This window comes from Dermochelys coriacea, chromosome 12, assembly GCF_009764565.3.
Source record: "Dermochelys coriacea isolate rDerCor1 chromosome 12, rDerCor1.pri.v4, whole genome shotgun sequence".
In the NCBI taxonomy this organism is placed as follows: domain Eukaryota; kingdom Metazoa; phylum Chordata; order Testudines; family Dermochelyidae; genus Dermochelys; species Dermochelys coriacea.
In genome coordinates this window covers 23853437-23870993 of record NC_050079.1, presented here as the reverse complement: position 1 = coordinate 23870993, position 17557 = coordinate 23853437, and the positions used below count along the sequence as shown (strand labels likewise).

Below are 17557 nucleotides of genomic sequence, written 5' to 3'. Positions count from 1 at the left end.
ATCCACAGATATTTGCACTGTGTATCCTAAACTATAATTTATTATGAGCTTTTTCCTTTAAGCCATCAAATAACATGCATTTTGTCAAGAAGTTTGCACATGTTCAGGTATGTTGAAATAAATAACACATAACACTGGTTATAAAAAGTGTTGTGTATTTATGTGGTGGCAGCAGCACTGGTAACATTTGTAAGAATATTCTATTTTTCTTGGGGGTGGCATTTTTGTGAAGTATAGAACACACACAATAAGAAACGCTGTTAAGGGAAACCAGGCTGACTTATTTGTAAACCATAAGCAAGCCCCAAACTCCCACGGTGCTTACATAGTTACTATGCTGCTAACTTCCAATAAACAACCCCTAGCTACTGCAAGACTGAAAACAGTTCACAGAAATCTATGCAGAAACAGAGAACACAACTGAGAACAAATGCAGCCACACAAGTCACTCTCCTAGGCATACCTGGCCCAAGCTCTAGGAGACTTTGTCATTCCCCACACCAAGCAGAGCTGATCCCATTACAGCCTGCAGTCTCCTTGCACAAGCAAAGTACATATGCTTGCACTGTGCCCAGTGTGTCCAGCAGCTGTATATTTTGTGACCAGCTTGTCTGTCTGTCCCTGCCCAAGGTATTCATCCATGTTGCCCATGCCCAGGGAGCATGCATGGCCATGTGTCCACCTGTGTCTGCATGTCCATCTGTGTCCTACGAGCCCAGAGGTGGCCAGTGTGCTCCCATGCCCAAGCTGTGGGCATAGCTTTCTGCCAGTGCCCAGGTGCCTCCATGACCATCAATGCCCAGAACACCCATAGGGCTCCCTGCCAGTGCCTAGGGTGCCCATCTGTGTCCAGGGTTTCCATAGGGCTACCTGCCAGTGACCAAAGTGCCCCTCCATGGCCAGGGTGCCCATGTGCCCAAGGTGCCCGTCTGAGATCAGGGTGCCCAAATGTGCCCAATGTGCTCGTCTTTGGCCAGGGTGCCCATGTGCCCAATGTGCTCATCTGTGGCCAGGGTGCCCATGTGCCCATCTGTGGCCAGGGTGCCCATGTGCCCAACGTGCTCGTCTGGGGCCAGGGTGCCCAAGGTGCCCGTCTGAGGTCAGGGTGCCCATGTGCCCAACGTGCTCGTCTTTGGCCAGGGTACCCAAGGTGCCCATCTGAGGCCAGGGTGCCCAAGGTGCCCATCTGTGGCCAAGGTCCTCAAGGTGCCCATCTGTGGCCAGGGTGCCCATGTGCCCAACATGCTTGTCTGAGGCCAGGGTGCCCAAGGTGCCGCCTGTGCCCAGAGTGTCCGTCACGCTCCTGCTCCGCATCCGCCGGGCGTTTGTCTGTCCCGCCGCCGCTCCGGGTCCGCACTAGCGCTCGGGCTCCCGGCGGCGGCGGCTCGGGGGCTGCAGCACTTACCCAGGCAGATGGCGGTGAGCGGCACCAGGGCGCCCTGCCGGAGCTCCGCGGCTGCCGCCTTCTCCATGGCGGGTCCCCGCCGCCGCCGCCGCCTGCCCTTCGCCGGCGGGGAATTCGCTGCGGCTCGGGCCGGGCTCTCCGCGCCCGCCTCCCCTCTACGCCGAGCCCGCGGCGCCGGCAGCGCCGCAGCCCCGGGGCGCCCCTGCAGCCCGCGGGGCCGGTGGAGGCGCTGGAGCATCCCGCCCTGCCTGCCCCTGGCGCAGCCCCATGGCCCGCCCGCGCGCCGCCGCTCCGGGCAGGTGGAAGGGACACGGCGCAGCGCCGCCGCCGCCCACGTGACGCGTTCGCTGGGCCGCTGCGGCGCGGCCGCCCAGTCACCTCAGGGCACCCGGGGCTGTAGCCGGAGCAGGGACCGGCTGGGGCGACAAGCGAGGAAACCCGGTGGCTGCGGGCACAGCGGCCTCCCCCCGTGCCTGAGCCTGCAGGACTGGGGCACCCCCCCATAGACACGGGGGGCTGACTCTGAGCCTACAGGGACTAGGCCCCCCCATGGACACAGGGGGCTGAGCCTGCAGGGACTGGGGGACCCCCCCGAGGCACAGGGGGCTGAGCCTGCAGGGACTGGGGGGCTGAACGTGCAGGGACTGGGGGACCCCCCCGAGGCACAGGGGGCTGAGCCTGCAGGGACTGGGGGGCTGAACGTGCAGGGACTGGGGGACCCCCCCGAGGCACAGGGGGCTGAGCCTGCAGTGACTGCCCCCCCAGACACATAGGACTGAGTGTGCAGGGACTGTGGGACCTCCCTAGACATGGGGTTGAGCCTGCAGAGATTGGGGGATCCCCCAGAGGCCCAGGAGGCTGAGGCTGCAGAGATTGGGGAACCCCTAGAGGCACAGGGGGCTGAGCCCAGAGGATCTGGGGCCAATCCCCCTTCCCCCATAGACACGGGGGGCTGAGCCCACAGAGTCTGGGCTCCTGCACTGATTTACTGCCTAGGGAGGAGGGCACGTGTTATTCCAGTCCACCCTTCGGTGACCACGGGGGTCAACTTGCAGGCAGGATGCCCCCAGGAAACCTGCCTATCCATATGGCCTTAGTGTGTGTATTGCAGTAGCAACCAGGGGCTTTACTCAGACAAGCCCCCAGTGTGTTTGGCCTTGTACAAATGCAGAGTAAGAGATGGTCTCTACTCCAGAGCCACACCCTTGAGAGACCCCTCTAGGTTGCAGTTAAAGTAGATGGAAACTACTCTTACCAATCCAGCCAAGGAAGAGGAGCAGCTACGGGCAGAAGGCTTCTCTTCCAGGCCAGAGAGAGGAGAGGAAACTACCTGTCACAATAAAGAGCAACTGCACCTGTATTCCCCTTTTGTGATCCCTTGAGAGCCTCCACTCTAGGCTGCCATCTTTCTTGGGCAGAGCCCCACATTCCTCCCACTACTGACTAGGGGATCTTTAGAGGCTGCACAGTTCCCTACTTACATTGTCCAGTAAGCCAGACTTGCTAAAAGGCCAGCATCTGCACTTTGATTTGTCTCCAGAGGCTATGCCCACTGTTATAAATTACTGTACCACATAGTGCCTTCTAAGCAATCAGATTTACTCTTAAAGTGAAAACATTATAGAGAAAACAATAAAGACAGTAGAAGAGACTACACCCATGCTAAAAAGCTTAACAGAGGCACCGCTGTGCCAACCTTGGATTCTGGTAGATGTCCTTCAGAACCCACATATGGGTTTTCCCATGGTTTCATGTTCATAAGTGTCAGATTCAGAACCAGAACCCAGGCTTGGCAGAGCAGAGCAGTCATTTCTTTATACACCTCATGCCTCTTATCTTGGCCTTGAGTAACAGGTCATCAGCAGACAAAGACTTTCCTCAGAGTATAGCTTAAAAAGGCTGTGTTTTTGACTAACTGGAATTGAGTAATTTGCATTAATCTCTCCCTAGGGAATTCCCAGGAAATCCACTTCACACTCAATTGTCCCAAAAAGTCCATACTTGTCTGGCACATGTTCAATATAGTCTTTTGAATCCCTCAGTCTCACATCTGTCACATCTTCCCCTTTGAGAGGTTACATACAATCTCAGCTCATAATAGTTTATCTTTTATCCGTTTAATACAATGGACCCCAAAGATACTTAAACTTAAATCAATAAGGTCTCATAAGGTTATGGCAGGAAATTGCCATGTCTGTCACATTCCCCTGTGATTTTTTTTTCCCCATTGCTCCCCACCTACTTTAGCCACAGCATGTGGGTGGCTTTTGCACATACATGCACCATAGAGACAGATGTGACCAAAGGCAGATTCATGCTTGGAAAACTGTATAGGACAGCTAAGGCTGCGAGCAATGGCATCTCCTAGCATCTAGTTGATTTCATGGAGGAGAACCTAAAAGAAACTTCCAGGCCACCTGACCCAATTTGCCACTTTGTTTCAAGGGTTTCTTGGTTGCAGGCATTTTGGGCCCGCTCTTGAGATCTGCTTAGCAGTTAAGATTTAAGATGGCCATTAGGATTAAGTTAATTATGATTTGGAAATTGAACAAATTTAGGATTTGGAGCCAGTAGGTTTGGGGAGGTGTGCTATTACTCACCAGCAAGAATACTCAATATGCTGTTGCAACTTCTGATGTACACTGAAGTTGTTAGGATGCAAGTCAAGGCAGAATTTGATCCTACATGTTCCCTTGAAGACATCCCTCCTAAATCATAGCTATGCATTGAAAGCCCCAACTTGTAAATTTCTTAAATTGCTAAAAAAAAAATGGGTGCATTTTACATTCTCTGCTTATTTCACATTAGTGTTATCAGACTGGTAAAGCATGTGGTACCCCTATTTAAAACACTGCTGAAACTGGGCCCACACTATGTTAGAGTCTGATCTGTATAACATATTGCTTTTCTGCTTGTTTACTTGCACTATCAACATTATGGAACAACCAGTAATATGAAAAGTGACCACAATTGTACTAGGTTTTTGACTGAAAATATAATTTCTGGGTGAACAGTTATTGCTATTTAAAATTTGTTACTCAATAAGCATCAAGGACAAACCATGCTAGTGCTGTACAAACACATGTGATCTCCATCCTTGCCCCCAAAGAGTTTACAATCTAAGTTGCATTAGGTGCAATTCAGTTATAAAAGCTTCAGCCTCCATTATTCTATCATTATCCTTGGAATCAGGGTAAGCACTTCTCACTGACCTATTAGATTTGGCAGAGTAAATATATATAAAGGATAATGTTCATGAGGAGGAATATACAAGATAATACACTGTTTAAGCAGGGAATGAGATACTGAAGTCAAACTGAGGTGTTTGCTAACTGTAAACACTATCTATTGGCAGCATATGCAGACAATATGACGGAAGTATGATTCTTATGAATGGCAAAGGAAAATTTAAACAACAACTTTCTTGTCTTCTGATGTTTTGAAAGTTTTCTGCTGCTGCAAACTTTTAATTGCCATCTCCTTGCAGGCCAAGCTTAGGAGAAGCACTGTTCAAGGGCAGGTTCAAAAGTAAATAATTGTTCAGAGATGAGGCTAAAACTTCTATAATTGGAAGATTTAGGAATGTTGAAAAGGAGAGATCTGATTGGACAAGTGGAGAACCAGGGAATTTTTCAGAATTGCATTCATAGTTACCATGACTGCATGCACAAATTATCCATTTACTCACAGATGACCTGTTTGATGTTTAGCTGGCCACATGTTGATACCTGATTTTCACATACATGGTAATCATACATGTTATGCAAAAATACACACCCAATTCTGGAAGTTTGGCCCATACTGTCAAAAAGGAGTCAGTGTAATTTGTGAGAAGAGAATATTTAAATTTTTCTGTGCTGACATGCTTCTTTATGTATAAAACATAAATGCTGTACAAAAACATTAATTACTCAAAAGTATGATCTTCAACTACCCATAATTCATGAGTGTAACGTAAACACATTACTCCATCTATAGAAAAAAAACAACCAACGTTCACATATGCCTACACTGAAATCATTCCATGGGCATTTTTGACTTAAAACTATTTTGGTGTCACTGAAATAAAACCTACTACTGTAGCTTTGTTTAAAATGAGGACACTTGGCACAAAGTTTTCAGAAGAGATGAGTCCCGGGAACAGCAGGGAAAGGTAAAATGAATTAATGGAGAGGAAGGGATCTGGTAACAACAGGGAATAGAAGCATTGAATGAGAGAATAGTAAGAGAGATGAAAAATATGTTAGAGCAAGATTCCTGCTTTTTTTTAATCAACACTGTAAAATGAGGCTATAATGATATCTTTGGGTTTGGGTGACTCCATATCCTGGGTGCACTTCACACTTGCAAAATATAATACTCTTGGCTCAAACAAAATGCAAAACAAAGCCTATGAACAAGTGAGAAGGGCTCACACACATAGCACAGAGGGCATTGGGATGCTCTGCCAATTCAGAATCATTTATAATAAATTTAAAGTACATATTCCTGTGCATTTAAAAATAGTAATAATGATAAATTGTGTTGGAATTATTAATATTGATATGAAAAACCACCAAACGCTAATTGATCCATAAATTCCTTTATTAAATCCAAAGGCCAAATAGTATTTTATGCAGTTGTTGTAAACATGTCTAACAACCTAACAATAAGCAGTTACTACATCCAATACAGTAACAATATTTATAAGCATGTGATCAGTATACTGTACTTACAAATAGGCTAAATCCAGGGGTGCTTAGACCCATACTGGTCGGCTCCAGTGTAGTCAGGCAGGTATTAACAATTAATTCCTTTAACAGTTTACTTTTTATACCCTTCAACAAACAAGTAATGTCATTGCCAATTACTGACTTCACCTAAAAACCAATTTGAGACAATTTTCTCTTATTTGCAATCTTAATCCAGATAAGAATCACAGCCTCCTTTCTTCCCAACTTCTTTCCTTTTTTTATTCTCTCCCCACCACCACCACCACCACCACCACCTCGTTTACCAGCAGGACAGAAGTGAGCTGTAGCTCACGAAAGCTTATGCTCTAATAAATTTGTTAGTCTCTAAGGTGCCACAAGTACTCCTTTTCTTTTTTCTTTGTCTTGTTACTGCAGCTTTTACTTTATTAGTTACTTTTGGAACCATACATCCTTTCCATACTACAAGTAACACTACTTACTATTCTCAGAGCCTTCATTTACTTGCTGATTGGAGCCTTCTCCCTACTGGCCACGAACTATAAGGTGAAAATGTTATTTTCTTAACCAAACTTAAATTCTTTAATTCTATACTTATACTACAAATCACAACACATTTTATACAACTACATTCTTCTTAACCTAACCAGACAATTCTTAAACTTTAAAAGGACAAGATTGCAAAATCATTTCTGCCAGGGTTTTTGGGCAGGTTTCAGAGTAGCAGCCGTGTTAGTCTGTATTCGCAAAAAGAAAAGGAGTACTTGTGGCACCTTAGAGACTAACAAATTTATTTGAGCAGAAACTTTCATGAGCTACTGCTCATTTCATCAGATACATTCTTTTTTGGGCAGTAATTTTTATTTATGGGTCTGTAGCTGCAATAATGGAATGTGTCATAAAAAAATTGTTCCTCAGTGAGTCTATTATTTTAATAAAAAGATGTATCTAGTCACCTCTACATTCTGCATTAATTCTTTTTATGATAATTGTGAGTAAATTGAAAATTTTAAGAAAAAATTTGCTTGCTTTTTTCTGAAGTTGTAGTAAAACATACACAACAGAAATAAAAATATTCATTTGCTTATTAATTTTAGCAGAATTCATCCATGTCACTAAATTATTGAGACAAAAACCACACTCACCCTGTAAACTGCTTTCAAACTTTGGAGTTTAAATAGACTAAGTTTTGAAAGCCTGTCTCCTAAATTGCAGCCATATTTTTTGTGCATACAAAATAATTTTTTGTGTACAAATCAGATAATTACATAAGCAAATTGGTACTTGTATGTTCTGTATCCATGACGATATCGCAATCTCCTTTCTGCATGCATATATGCAGGCTTGCATGTATGAGTCAATGACAGATGCGTGTTTTGCAGATAGATGTTAGAATGCATATGTCTCTGGCTTACAGGGAGAATCTAGGTGTTCTGTATGCTCCAAAAACAGCTACTGAAGTCACAGTTGCCAGATAGTTATTGTAATGCAAGACCTTGAGAAGGGAATAGAAGCGGGATTTAAGAAGGGCTCAGATTAAGAAACAGTTACGTACTGCAACTGTGGTTCTTCAAAATGTGATGCTGACACGTATTCCAAATAGGTGTGCATGCACCCTGCACTCTGGAGCTGCAGAATTTTGCTTAGCAGTACCCGTAGATGGGCGGTGTGTGCACCTAATGCCTGTAGCCCCTCCACTGGCTATATGAGCCAGTACTGCCCTGACCCCCCTCCATTCGTTTGCACCAAATGTGTGGGGAGGGGTACACACACCTACTTGCATCTACTCAAAGAACAACACCTTGGGGGTTGAGCGACAAAATTGGAATTTAAACCATTTTTGTGATCTTGTTATAGCACTCATCCAAACACTCTGGAAACAGACGTAGATTGCCTCTGCACTGCATGGACTGTGCTCAGCAGAACCATGTTCAGTCATCTCTTCAGCATGATTTGAACACCATTCTTTAACATGACAGTAAAACAGTAGTCTAAGGTTGAATTGTGGCTGCAAAATGTTAACTGCTTTTAAACCATCATACTGTCTTTAATACAGTTAAAATGTGTAGTATGGACAAGGGTCTTAGAGACCATTACTGAGAAAAGATAAATCTACTGAAAATTCTGAAGCTATGGATACATAGATGCACTTGCTTTCATGCTTATGACTCCCTCACTGACCATGATCACAAAAATAACTCGTATTTATAATAAGGCAAAATATTTTTAGTTACTAGGTCTTCTTTATTGAGTGTGAACAGTTGACAGTGCAAGTTATTTGCTCACCAACTTAGTTTAAGTGAGGGTGTCAGAGAAAATAATGCAGAACTGAAGCAACAGATTATGGGTTACCAGTAATATATTATGAAAGTTATAGCAGTAAATTCAGGCCTGATCCCGTTCATGTGAATAATCACACTTAGTCTGACTACTTTATATTTTTATTAGATTTTCCACTTCAGACCCTTCTATAATTTAATTTTTATTGTTCACTGCAGCTTAAACTTCTGTTATTTCTTTTTCTTGAGATTCATTGAGATGAGATTTTTCTAATCTAAGTACATAGTTTTGGCTGCCCCAAATTTCTTCAACACTCTGCTCTCTCTCTTGCTAAATCAATCCAAGGGAATAACACATGTGTTCTGAACATAAGATACAGTCTGAAAACCCAAAGGTGTTTTAGTCATGATTGCTCTCTTTTAAATACTTGGTAACTATTAAAGACAAGTTGGTTAGAATACAGTTTATAAAATAACAAACACTATTTGTCTCAACCTCACACAGTATGTTATTGTCTGTTTTATTACTACAGACATTTATATGCCCCCCACTTACTACAGTGTCTTATTGTAATTTATAACATTTACGTTTAGTAACAGCCAACCATCCCTAAAAAGAAAGCAAATTGTCTATGACTCTCTGCAACCAATAGTTTTACACTATTCCTATCACCACCTATCACGCATAGGTCATTACCAAACTATAGATTATTCTCTTGTCCTAGCTTAAGAACTGACAGGTTTCAGAGTAGCAGCCGTGTTAGTCTGTATTCGCAAAAAGAAAAGGAGTACTTGTGGCACCTTAGAGACTAACAAATTTATTTGAGCATAGGCTTTCGTGAGCTACAGCTCACTTCATCGGATGCTGAATTATCCATGTATGATAGAATGAATTGAAACTCTAATAATTCATGCTCACTGTGTGAAACAGGTGGAGAGTAAACATGATCAAGTAGGTATGCCAAACAACTCGGTCAAGATGACACATAATTGATGGAGAAATATTATCACAAAGGTCAGCAATTTATCTGTATTTTTGTGAAGAAACTAGACTAAAAGGCTAGTGTGATATCCTGAATATTCAATCCAGGCTAGAATTTACATTAAGCAGGCCACATTTAAATTAGCAATTACTTCAGGGCAATTGCTTGAAAAAATTTAATTTCTCCCTTGAAAGGTTTCAATTGTCTTTATTAATTGTTACCCAGGGAGCATAAATCAATATAAATTTTTAGTACTTCTGATTTACCTAATCTTTATACATGTGAAGGCCTGTCTAGCTTGCTCGATTATTTATGTACACCATGCTAGATTCTGATTTTAGTTCAGAGTAACTCAACTGAAGTAAGTGGAGTAACTTCAGATTGATACCAGTGAATGAAGATCAGAATCTTTTCCATTTCCTCACTGTCTCATTTTGAAACGTGTACAACAGCGTGGTTTGGTGAGGAACCAAGATGGTCTCAGATTCTAATCCTGACAAAAACAGATCAAGGAATTTACAAAAGATTACATAGAGAAAAAATCAGCTGAAGAACAGATGCTATATTGGAGCTATTTTGGGTAAAAAAATTGTAAATCCTCCTGACAGCAGGCAAAGTGGAGCCACGTCTTTTGTCTCTCCTCTCTTTACCCATCTTTAAATTTTACAAGCACTAAATTCATTTAAAAGGTAGGGACTAATAGCACTGGTTTATGCCAGGAATAATGCATATTGCTTTGCAAGCTTCCATAAATACTGCACTGCCAACATATATAAATCCTGTCCTGCAATACACTCTGCAATTCCAGTTCTTAGTATCATTTCATCAGTGTGCCAATCATGCATTATGCAGTACAAATAGGATGAGCTCCTCATCATTAATTTTACTTGTGACCTAGTGGTGAAAAGCTAGTTCTACCCACTGAACCTCCTAGATCCCTTGTCAACCTTTAACATTTAATAACTGTATATTTGGATTGATTTATACCATGGTTAAGTGTTCATTTTTATTATCAACATATTGGAAAAGCATAATATGATAGTATTAAGTGACCCTGATCTACAAAGATGCTATATTGATTTTTAATTCTCTCTTCCCCCACATCTAATGGTGAACAGACTTTGGACAATTTAATTTAGTTTATGATAAATCCTTTTATTCTTCAGCTATGTAAATGTTTACTCTTTCTACTAGCTGGAATCATTGAAGGATTTTCTATGGTCCTTGACATATAAAAACTGTAATAAATGAGAGTTAGAAATGACTCAGTTGCAATTCTCATCTGCTTGTAAATCAAAAAAAAAAAAAACAACCCAAGAACATGGTTTAATCAGGTCTGAGGCATGTGTATAAGAGAAATCCTACACATAATACAAATTCAAGCAGATAAGGATAACTTATTTCATAGATCTTAGGTCTCACTGAATACATTATTGTTTTCCTGCTTTTAATTCAGAAAAGAAGTTAAGAAAAGGATGTCAGACACTACCGCCCACATCAACAAGTATAGCCAAACACGCGCTAATTGTGTGAATTACTATGTATAGACTTATTTTAAAATGTAAATCAGAGACTAAACAGCTCAGGGTTTGGAAACAAGACCAAACTTTTCATCACAGGTCACAGGAAGAACCTAGTGAATGCACATTAAAATGATCCCTTAAGAAAGAGGGATATATTTTATTTGCTCAATATGTAAATCACTATCAGAGCACATGAAAGTATCAGCATCAGGTTGCTCAGCCATTTCTTTCTAGTTTCCAATTTTATAAGAAAAAAAAGGGAGAAATAAAAAGGTTACTTGCAAACAGAAATAAATAAAACTGAATATACCCAAACAAACAGAGAAATGTATAATTAAGACTTACAGCCATCTTTAAACAACCCTATTGAGTCAAGGGATTGAAGTATATATGTAACTTTACCCACTCGTTAAGGACTTTAATAATATTTAAAGTCATATTCTACCATTACCATCACTGTATGCAGTGTTGTTGTAGCTGTGCTGGTCAATGATATTAGAGAGATGGGGTAGGTGAGGCAATATCTTTAGTTGAACCAATTTCTGTTGGTGAGAGAGATACGTTTTTGAGCTTACACAGAGCTCTCAGTAAGCTCCAAAACTTGTCTCTCTCACCAACAGAAGTTGGTTCAATACAAGATATTACCTCACCCACCCTGTGTCATTATGTATCACTGGTAGTCCTGTGCAAAGGTTGAAATCTATGATGCATATTGGTCAGTAAATGAGGCACAACAGTGTAACTCTTACCAACCTGGCATTCAATAATTAAAAATGATTTGGTGCTATGTGGGGGCCTATAAATAGGCACAACTTCTACTGAATTTGACTCTGTGAGTGCTGAGGATGGTTCAAGTATAAACCTGCCAAGAATAAGTTTAGGCTGGAAATTGGAAGGTTTCTAACCATCAAAGGAGTGAGGTTCTGGAACAGCCTTGCCTTAGGAGTAGTGGGGGCAAACAACCTAACTAGTTTTAAGATGGAGCTTGGTATATTTACTAATTAGATTATATGAAGTTGACTACAATAGCAGGAGACTGGACTCCGTGACCCAAGGGAAACCATTTTAATGTGCATTCGCTGGGTTCATCCTGTGACCTGAAGATGAAAAGCTTGGTCCTGTTTCCAAATGCTGAGCTGTTTAGTCTCTCACTTACATTTTGAAATAAGTCTCTAGTCCTATGTTCCCAAATGTAAGTTGAAGAAGAGGTTGCTTTATCTTGCATCCTATCATTAGTTCAGAAAGAAAATGAGGACACTGGATGAACATCGTCGTCACTGACGAGGCCCAGAAAAAGATCATCCTCGTCGACGTACCGGTCTCCTTTGAGAACAGGACCCCGGCCTTTCACAAAGCCTGACCCTGTAAGCTGGAAAAGTATGCTCCCATGGCCCACACCCTGAGAGCGAAGGGCTATGAGGTGCAGATGGATGCCGCGATGGTCGAAGCCCTGGGTGCCTGGGTCCCCTGCAACAAGTGTGTGCTGTGGACCTGCGGGATAGGTCGATGCTACGCATGGCTCATGCGGCACCTCATGGTCTCAGACACCATGTGATGGTCCAGGGACATCTACACCAAACACATCACTGTCCACCGACAGTACCAGGAGGCATGAGTATCAGGCATGAGTGACATCATGCATCAACTACGAGAAAGGGATCAAGAGACTTTTTCCATTGGGCCATATGAACTGGAACCATAAACTCACTGAATGTTAAATCTCACCAAATGAGGGTTAATCCATCTTCATCATCGTATCCACTCATTATACTCTACACCTGAACATAACCATCATATGAACAACATACCCTCATATATCAATGTCTGTACTTTGACCTGTTAACCTTTTACCCCCAGTCGGGGATATTGCAGATTATGTATTCCTTACGCCAACTGATCTTAAACCGAACTTCGCAACTTGATAATCTGTACGTTATTCCCTGATAAGCAGAAACTTCTATGCTTAAACTCTGTATCGTTCACTTTTTTTAAACATCATCTTAATAAAAATTTTAAATCTGTTCTTCCTTCCCACCCACACCTACCTCAGGCCATCACTGGTAAGTACATAAAGTTATTTTGAATACTCCTTCAATGCCAGATCAGTAAAACTAACATTACCACTTACACAGCCATTTACTTCTTCATTGAATTTTGCCCAGAGACTGACTTACACTGTGGCTGCATTTGGTCCTAATGACAGGATACAGCTTAGCCTAGACCCACTGGAATGGCTATAGTATAACACAGATTTTATGATGTAGTTTCCTTTGTTTTTTCACATTCCACTAAAATACTATATTTTTAGAAGTTCCATTGATGAGTTCTGGGCTGGGAGCTCCTTTGTGCCATTTTTCTTCTTGTATGTAAATCTTGTGCTTTACTCTTAGGAGTACCCTCTGTGGCTAGAAAGGAGTCCATTAAGTATATGCTATTAACATGCCCTTTACAGTTTCTCCATGTTTTTGTATCATTTTCAATCCATATCGATAGCAAATTAAGTCTTGGATTCTTAACACAGAAAATTGTAACTCATTTCCTAAACACATACAAAACTATTAATATGCATAGAGAAGTGCCCAGAAATCTGGAACAATGCTCCAGTGTCACTTCTCCACAGGGGGAGAAAAAAAGGACTTCAAGGAATACACAGACCCACCTGCCTTTTACCAAGCATCTACAAATTCTTCACAAATTACTGGGATATTTTTTCACACATGTATAATACACAAAGGGCCATGGCATAGACAGTATAACACCCAGCACATAAGCAGGATTTAGTGTGGTGTCCCATCAACCTGAAAATCAATCTGTTAATTTATATATTGAACAAAAGTAATCCATAAAAAGGCATATGATGGTAGAGAGTTAGGGGCTCTCATGAGAGTATTAGAACATATCTTCTGTATCTTCATAGGTCAAAGCCAAATGTCATATCTCACTGCAAGCATCATACCAATACTAAGAATGACTGGGACATAGGGCACACTATGAGCAACCACTATTAAAATGTCCATGATGAGGTGGAGTGCAGCGATATAAAAACACTACCACCTCTGATGTTTCCTATTTGAATAGATAAAAGCATCACAAAAGATGCACACGGACATTTTCAGCAATTGTACCATTTATTATGTAAATATTTATGTTACATAATATAGTAAATATTTATATTAAATAAGCAGTAAAAGGCCCCAGTCAAGTATTAGGACCGCATCATGCTAAGTGCTGTGTAAATACAGAGAAGGGATAGCTGCCCTGAAAGGCTTTATCAGGCTTTAAAGGCTTTTGCTTCAGTTCTTCATTGCGGAGCTCTATTTTTGCATGTTGCGCAAGGGAGAAAGACCTTTACAGAGCAAGAGTGCACCATTTGAGGTTTGTAGATGACACTGTCTTAATATCAAAATGAGGGGGAAGAAAGAGAGAGACTGACTATAATAAAGAGAAAGATGAATGAATAGTTTAATGATTAATATACAGTAGGCTAGTTATGACAAACCAGTATAATAAATGAAAATAAATCACTGAAAGAACTGGAGAAAATTGGAACATTGGATAAGCACAAACTATGGAACAAAACTAATAATGAGATTTACAAAACAATCAAACTGGTTGAAATCTTTCAAGGAAGCTTAAAAACATGAAAAGATGGCTTTTTTTCTGCTTAAAAAGAACCATATCAATCCAATATACTCTTTTAAATATGAACAGAGCTATGGATGCCAGCCATACACACAGAGAAAAACATCCAAGTAATTAAGAATGGTGTGAATTCAATGATATGACAAATGTGGGAAAAAAATCATAGAAACAAACAACTGAGAGCTTCTGAATGAGCAAAATATTTATCTAGCAGGTACAATACACACATAGCTCATGTCACGTGAATGACTATATTCCCTCTCTGCAAACAGAGGGTATAAGGTTGTCATTTGTCCAGAGATTTACAGGATCAACATCATATTAATAGAGCAATCCTATGTGTTTGCAGAGAGGTAGGGAGTATCTATGATCACTTTCTGAGGCCTGTAAAATATATTACAATGCTGCAAAGCAAGCTTATCATCAGATAAACATATCAGATGGGAGGAATGGAAGCCTAGGCACAGGTGATAAAATAAACATTTTGCCAAAAACGGAAGGGGAGAAGCCAAGGAGGAAGATGCCTTTGCCACTGAATGGTGGGTCTTCGCCCATGCATGCCGTTGATGATAAGCAATATGGGAAGATTACTGACCTTGCACATCTGCTTTTCTGAAGGTAACATCTTGCAGGATCCTCATTCCGGTACACTAGCTCCTTAGCACAGGACTAGCAGTACTCCTTGAGGTTTACATGTATTTATTTACCTTTCAGTACAATTGTAGGGTCATAGAATGCACTATTGGTCATTATATGCCACCCTTTCCCCATGTATAAGAACATTCCAGTGATTTCCCAAATTGAGTGGGAGGCAAAGCTCCAAGAAAGAAAAGACAATCTAAAATGATAAAAAAAATACCCCTTGAATGAAAGGAGAAAATAATGGGGGGGAGGGGGAAATATCTCAGAAAATGTGTGGGGAGGTTGACATATGAGAGAGAGAGTCCTGTAAGACAAAAACCTGCAGAGAAGCAGAATTAGAGGTAGGTAATTTTCCCTTCTCAAAAGACATCATCCATGAAGGATTCTCACTTCCTGGAAACTAAAAAACTCAACAGATGTTCCAAAAAAAAAAAAAAAAAAAAACAAGAGAAAATCTGCAACAATCAGCAACAATAACAAAATCAAACACCAACAACAATGAATACAGTGAAAAGTATATATTTTTAGAATTCTCTTATAAAGTCATCATAAGACTGTAGAAGGAACCAGCAGTCAGAGACAAAATTCCATGTAAAAAGTAACTAACTGAAAGGAACTCTGCTCTTTATGGCAGTTTGAGAGTGGCACAGTTTTAGTGTAATGTAGTTCTTTCTTATATTACATACATACCACAGATATCCCACCGTACACATCTTGGCAAATGCATTCACAGTGATCAGTACTCAAATATCCTTTGTTGTAGCATATTTTCCTTGACAACACGTTCTTGCACTTGTCACATTTTTAACAGGTGCTGTGAAGATTAAGTATATTTAAATGTATAGGTCACGTAAAAATTAAAGCATTTATAGGTCAAGTAAAAATTAAATATTTATGTTTATCTAAATATTTTTGACAAAGTAAATACACTCACTAGACTTTGCTGTTTCAGTTGCTAAATCAACCAAGAATCTGCTTTGGGAAATTTTTATAATTAGCTTCCATAACTTCTGCCATTACTCAAAGACCCCTTAAAACAGTAGCCAAAAAAAAAAAAGGAAGAACCAAAATGTATGCATATATGCCTGATTATATTGTGAAATGCAAAGGGAAGCCGCAGCATGTGTGTAATATACATGGATTTAGGACAGTATGCACATTCTAATAGATTATTCTATTAAGACGTACTTGTTAATTTTAGAAAGTAGAGAGACTATGACAAGACAATTACAGGTGTCTTATTAGCTAAATCAAAAAACTGTCTTCCACCCTATTTACAAAAGGCAGAAATCCAGAATGAATTTTCAGCTCCATAACAGGGACATTATATTAACTTGAAAAAACAGGTCTAAAGAGATTTCATTTAGTACTGTCCTGTTGTTTCAATAAGCAACATGACATTGATCCATTTCTGTAGCTCTATTACAGCTAATTCTTCTCATTTCCTTTATCAGTATCAACTTTTGAATTCCATGAGTAGTTCATTTAGGACTTGAGCCTGCACTCATTGAAGTCAGTGACCAAGCTCCTGCTGATTTTAATGGTGCAGGATCAGGGACATAAATCACAGAGATTTCCTACTCCTTAAAGATGAGACTCTGGCAAATATTTAACTGCCAAGCAATTTAAAATATTTTACTCCACATATATAGATTTACATAAAGTACTGTAATTCCAGTTGGAAACAATCACAGTTACTTACTGCCATGCCCACATTTAGCTCTGCACCCTTCTGGTTGTATTTGTGGACAGTTTAGTTGATGCATTCCCTATACAGAAGGTCTAGAGTTTCCACAAACCTCTGTAATTTGTCCATAGTACACTGGAAACAAAATAGGTATGCAATAAAACATTTGTGATATATAAATCTTGGTGCACAAAAGCTCACAGTGCTTTCAATATACAGCATAACTTTACATTAACTATTTATTAGTGTTTTCTTAAGAAAGCCAAAGAATAATTTTCTTAAGCTCTGCCCTTTTCAGACAATTTTTACCATACTAGTCACTCACCAATATTTTCACTGAAGTATCTAGCAATGGAGAAGATACATACAGAGTGGACAGATTTATATCAACTTCAGCCTCACAGTACCTACCCAAATTAGGCATTATCAGTATCAGGCATGAGGTCAATAGTGCCAAGATAGAGCAAAAAAATAGATTTGGTGATCTCAGGAACCGCTTGTTCATGGTTGCTGAGATATGGAAACTGGCAGCAACTATGTCATCACCTTGAGTCTCTGATGTAAAAATCAGCATGAAATTATTAGATTAGAAGGTCTACAAGATGGTACTAAAAGAGATGGCTAATTTGCTCTCATTTCCACTGGAAATAAGAATTTGACCCACAACATCTAACTAAAGCATAAGTTTTACTAGCATCTTACTAA

The 17557-nt window shown here is 40.7% G+C and overlaps 1 protein-coding gene across 3 annotated transcripts in view; it reads right to left on the bottom strand.

The window, feature by feature from the left end:
- The window catches only part of LRP3 (LDL receptor related protein 3), a 48212-nt gene extending 31226 nt beyond the window's left edge, over positions 1–16986 (bottom strand). For 2 of the 3 annotated variants that reach the window (XM_038368383.2, XM_043494977.1), the window contains exon 1: positions 1406–1676. In XM_038368383.2, the coding sequence (XP_038224311.1) occupies positions 1406–1643 (238 nt within the window). In that variant the 5' untranslated portion in view covers positions 1644–1676. Of the gene's footprint in view, positions 1–1405; positions 1677–15855; positions 15980–16867 lie in introns of those variants that run through there. The other variant, XM_043494979.1, reaches the window with a different exon arrangement.
- Positions 16987–17557: the final 571 nt, after the last annotated feature.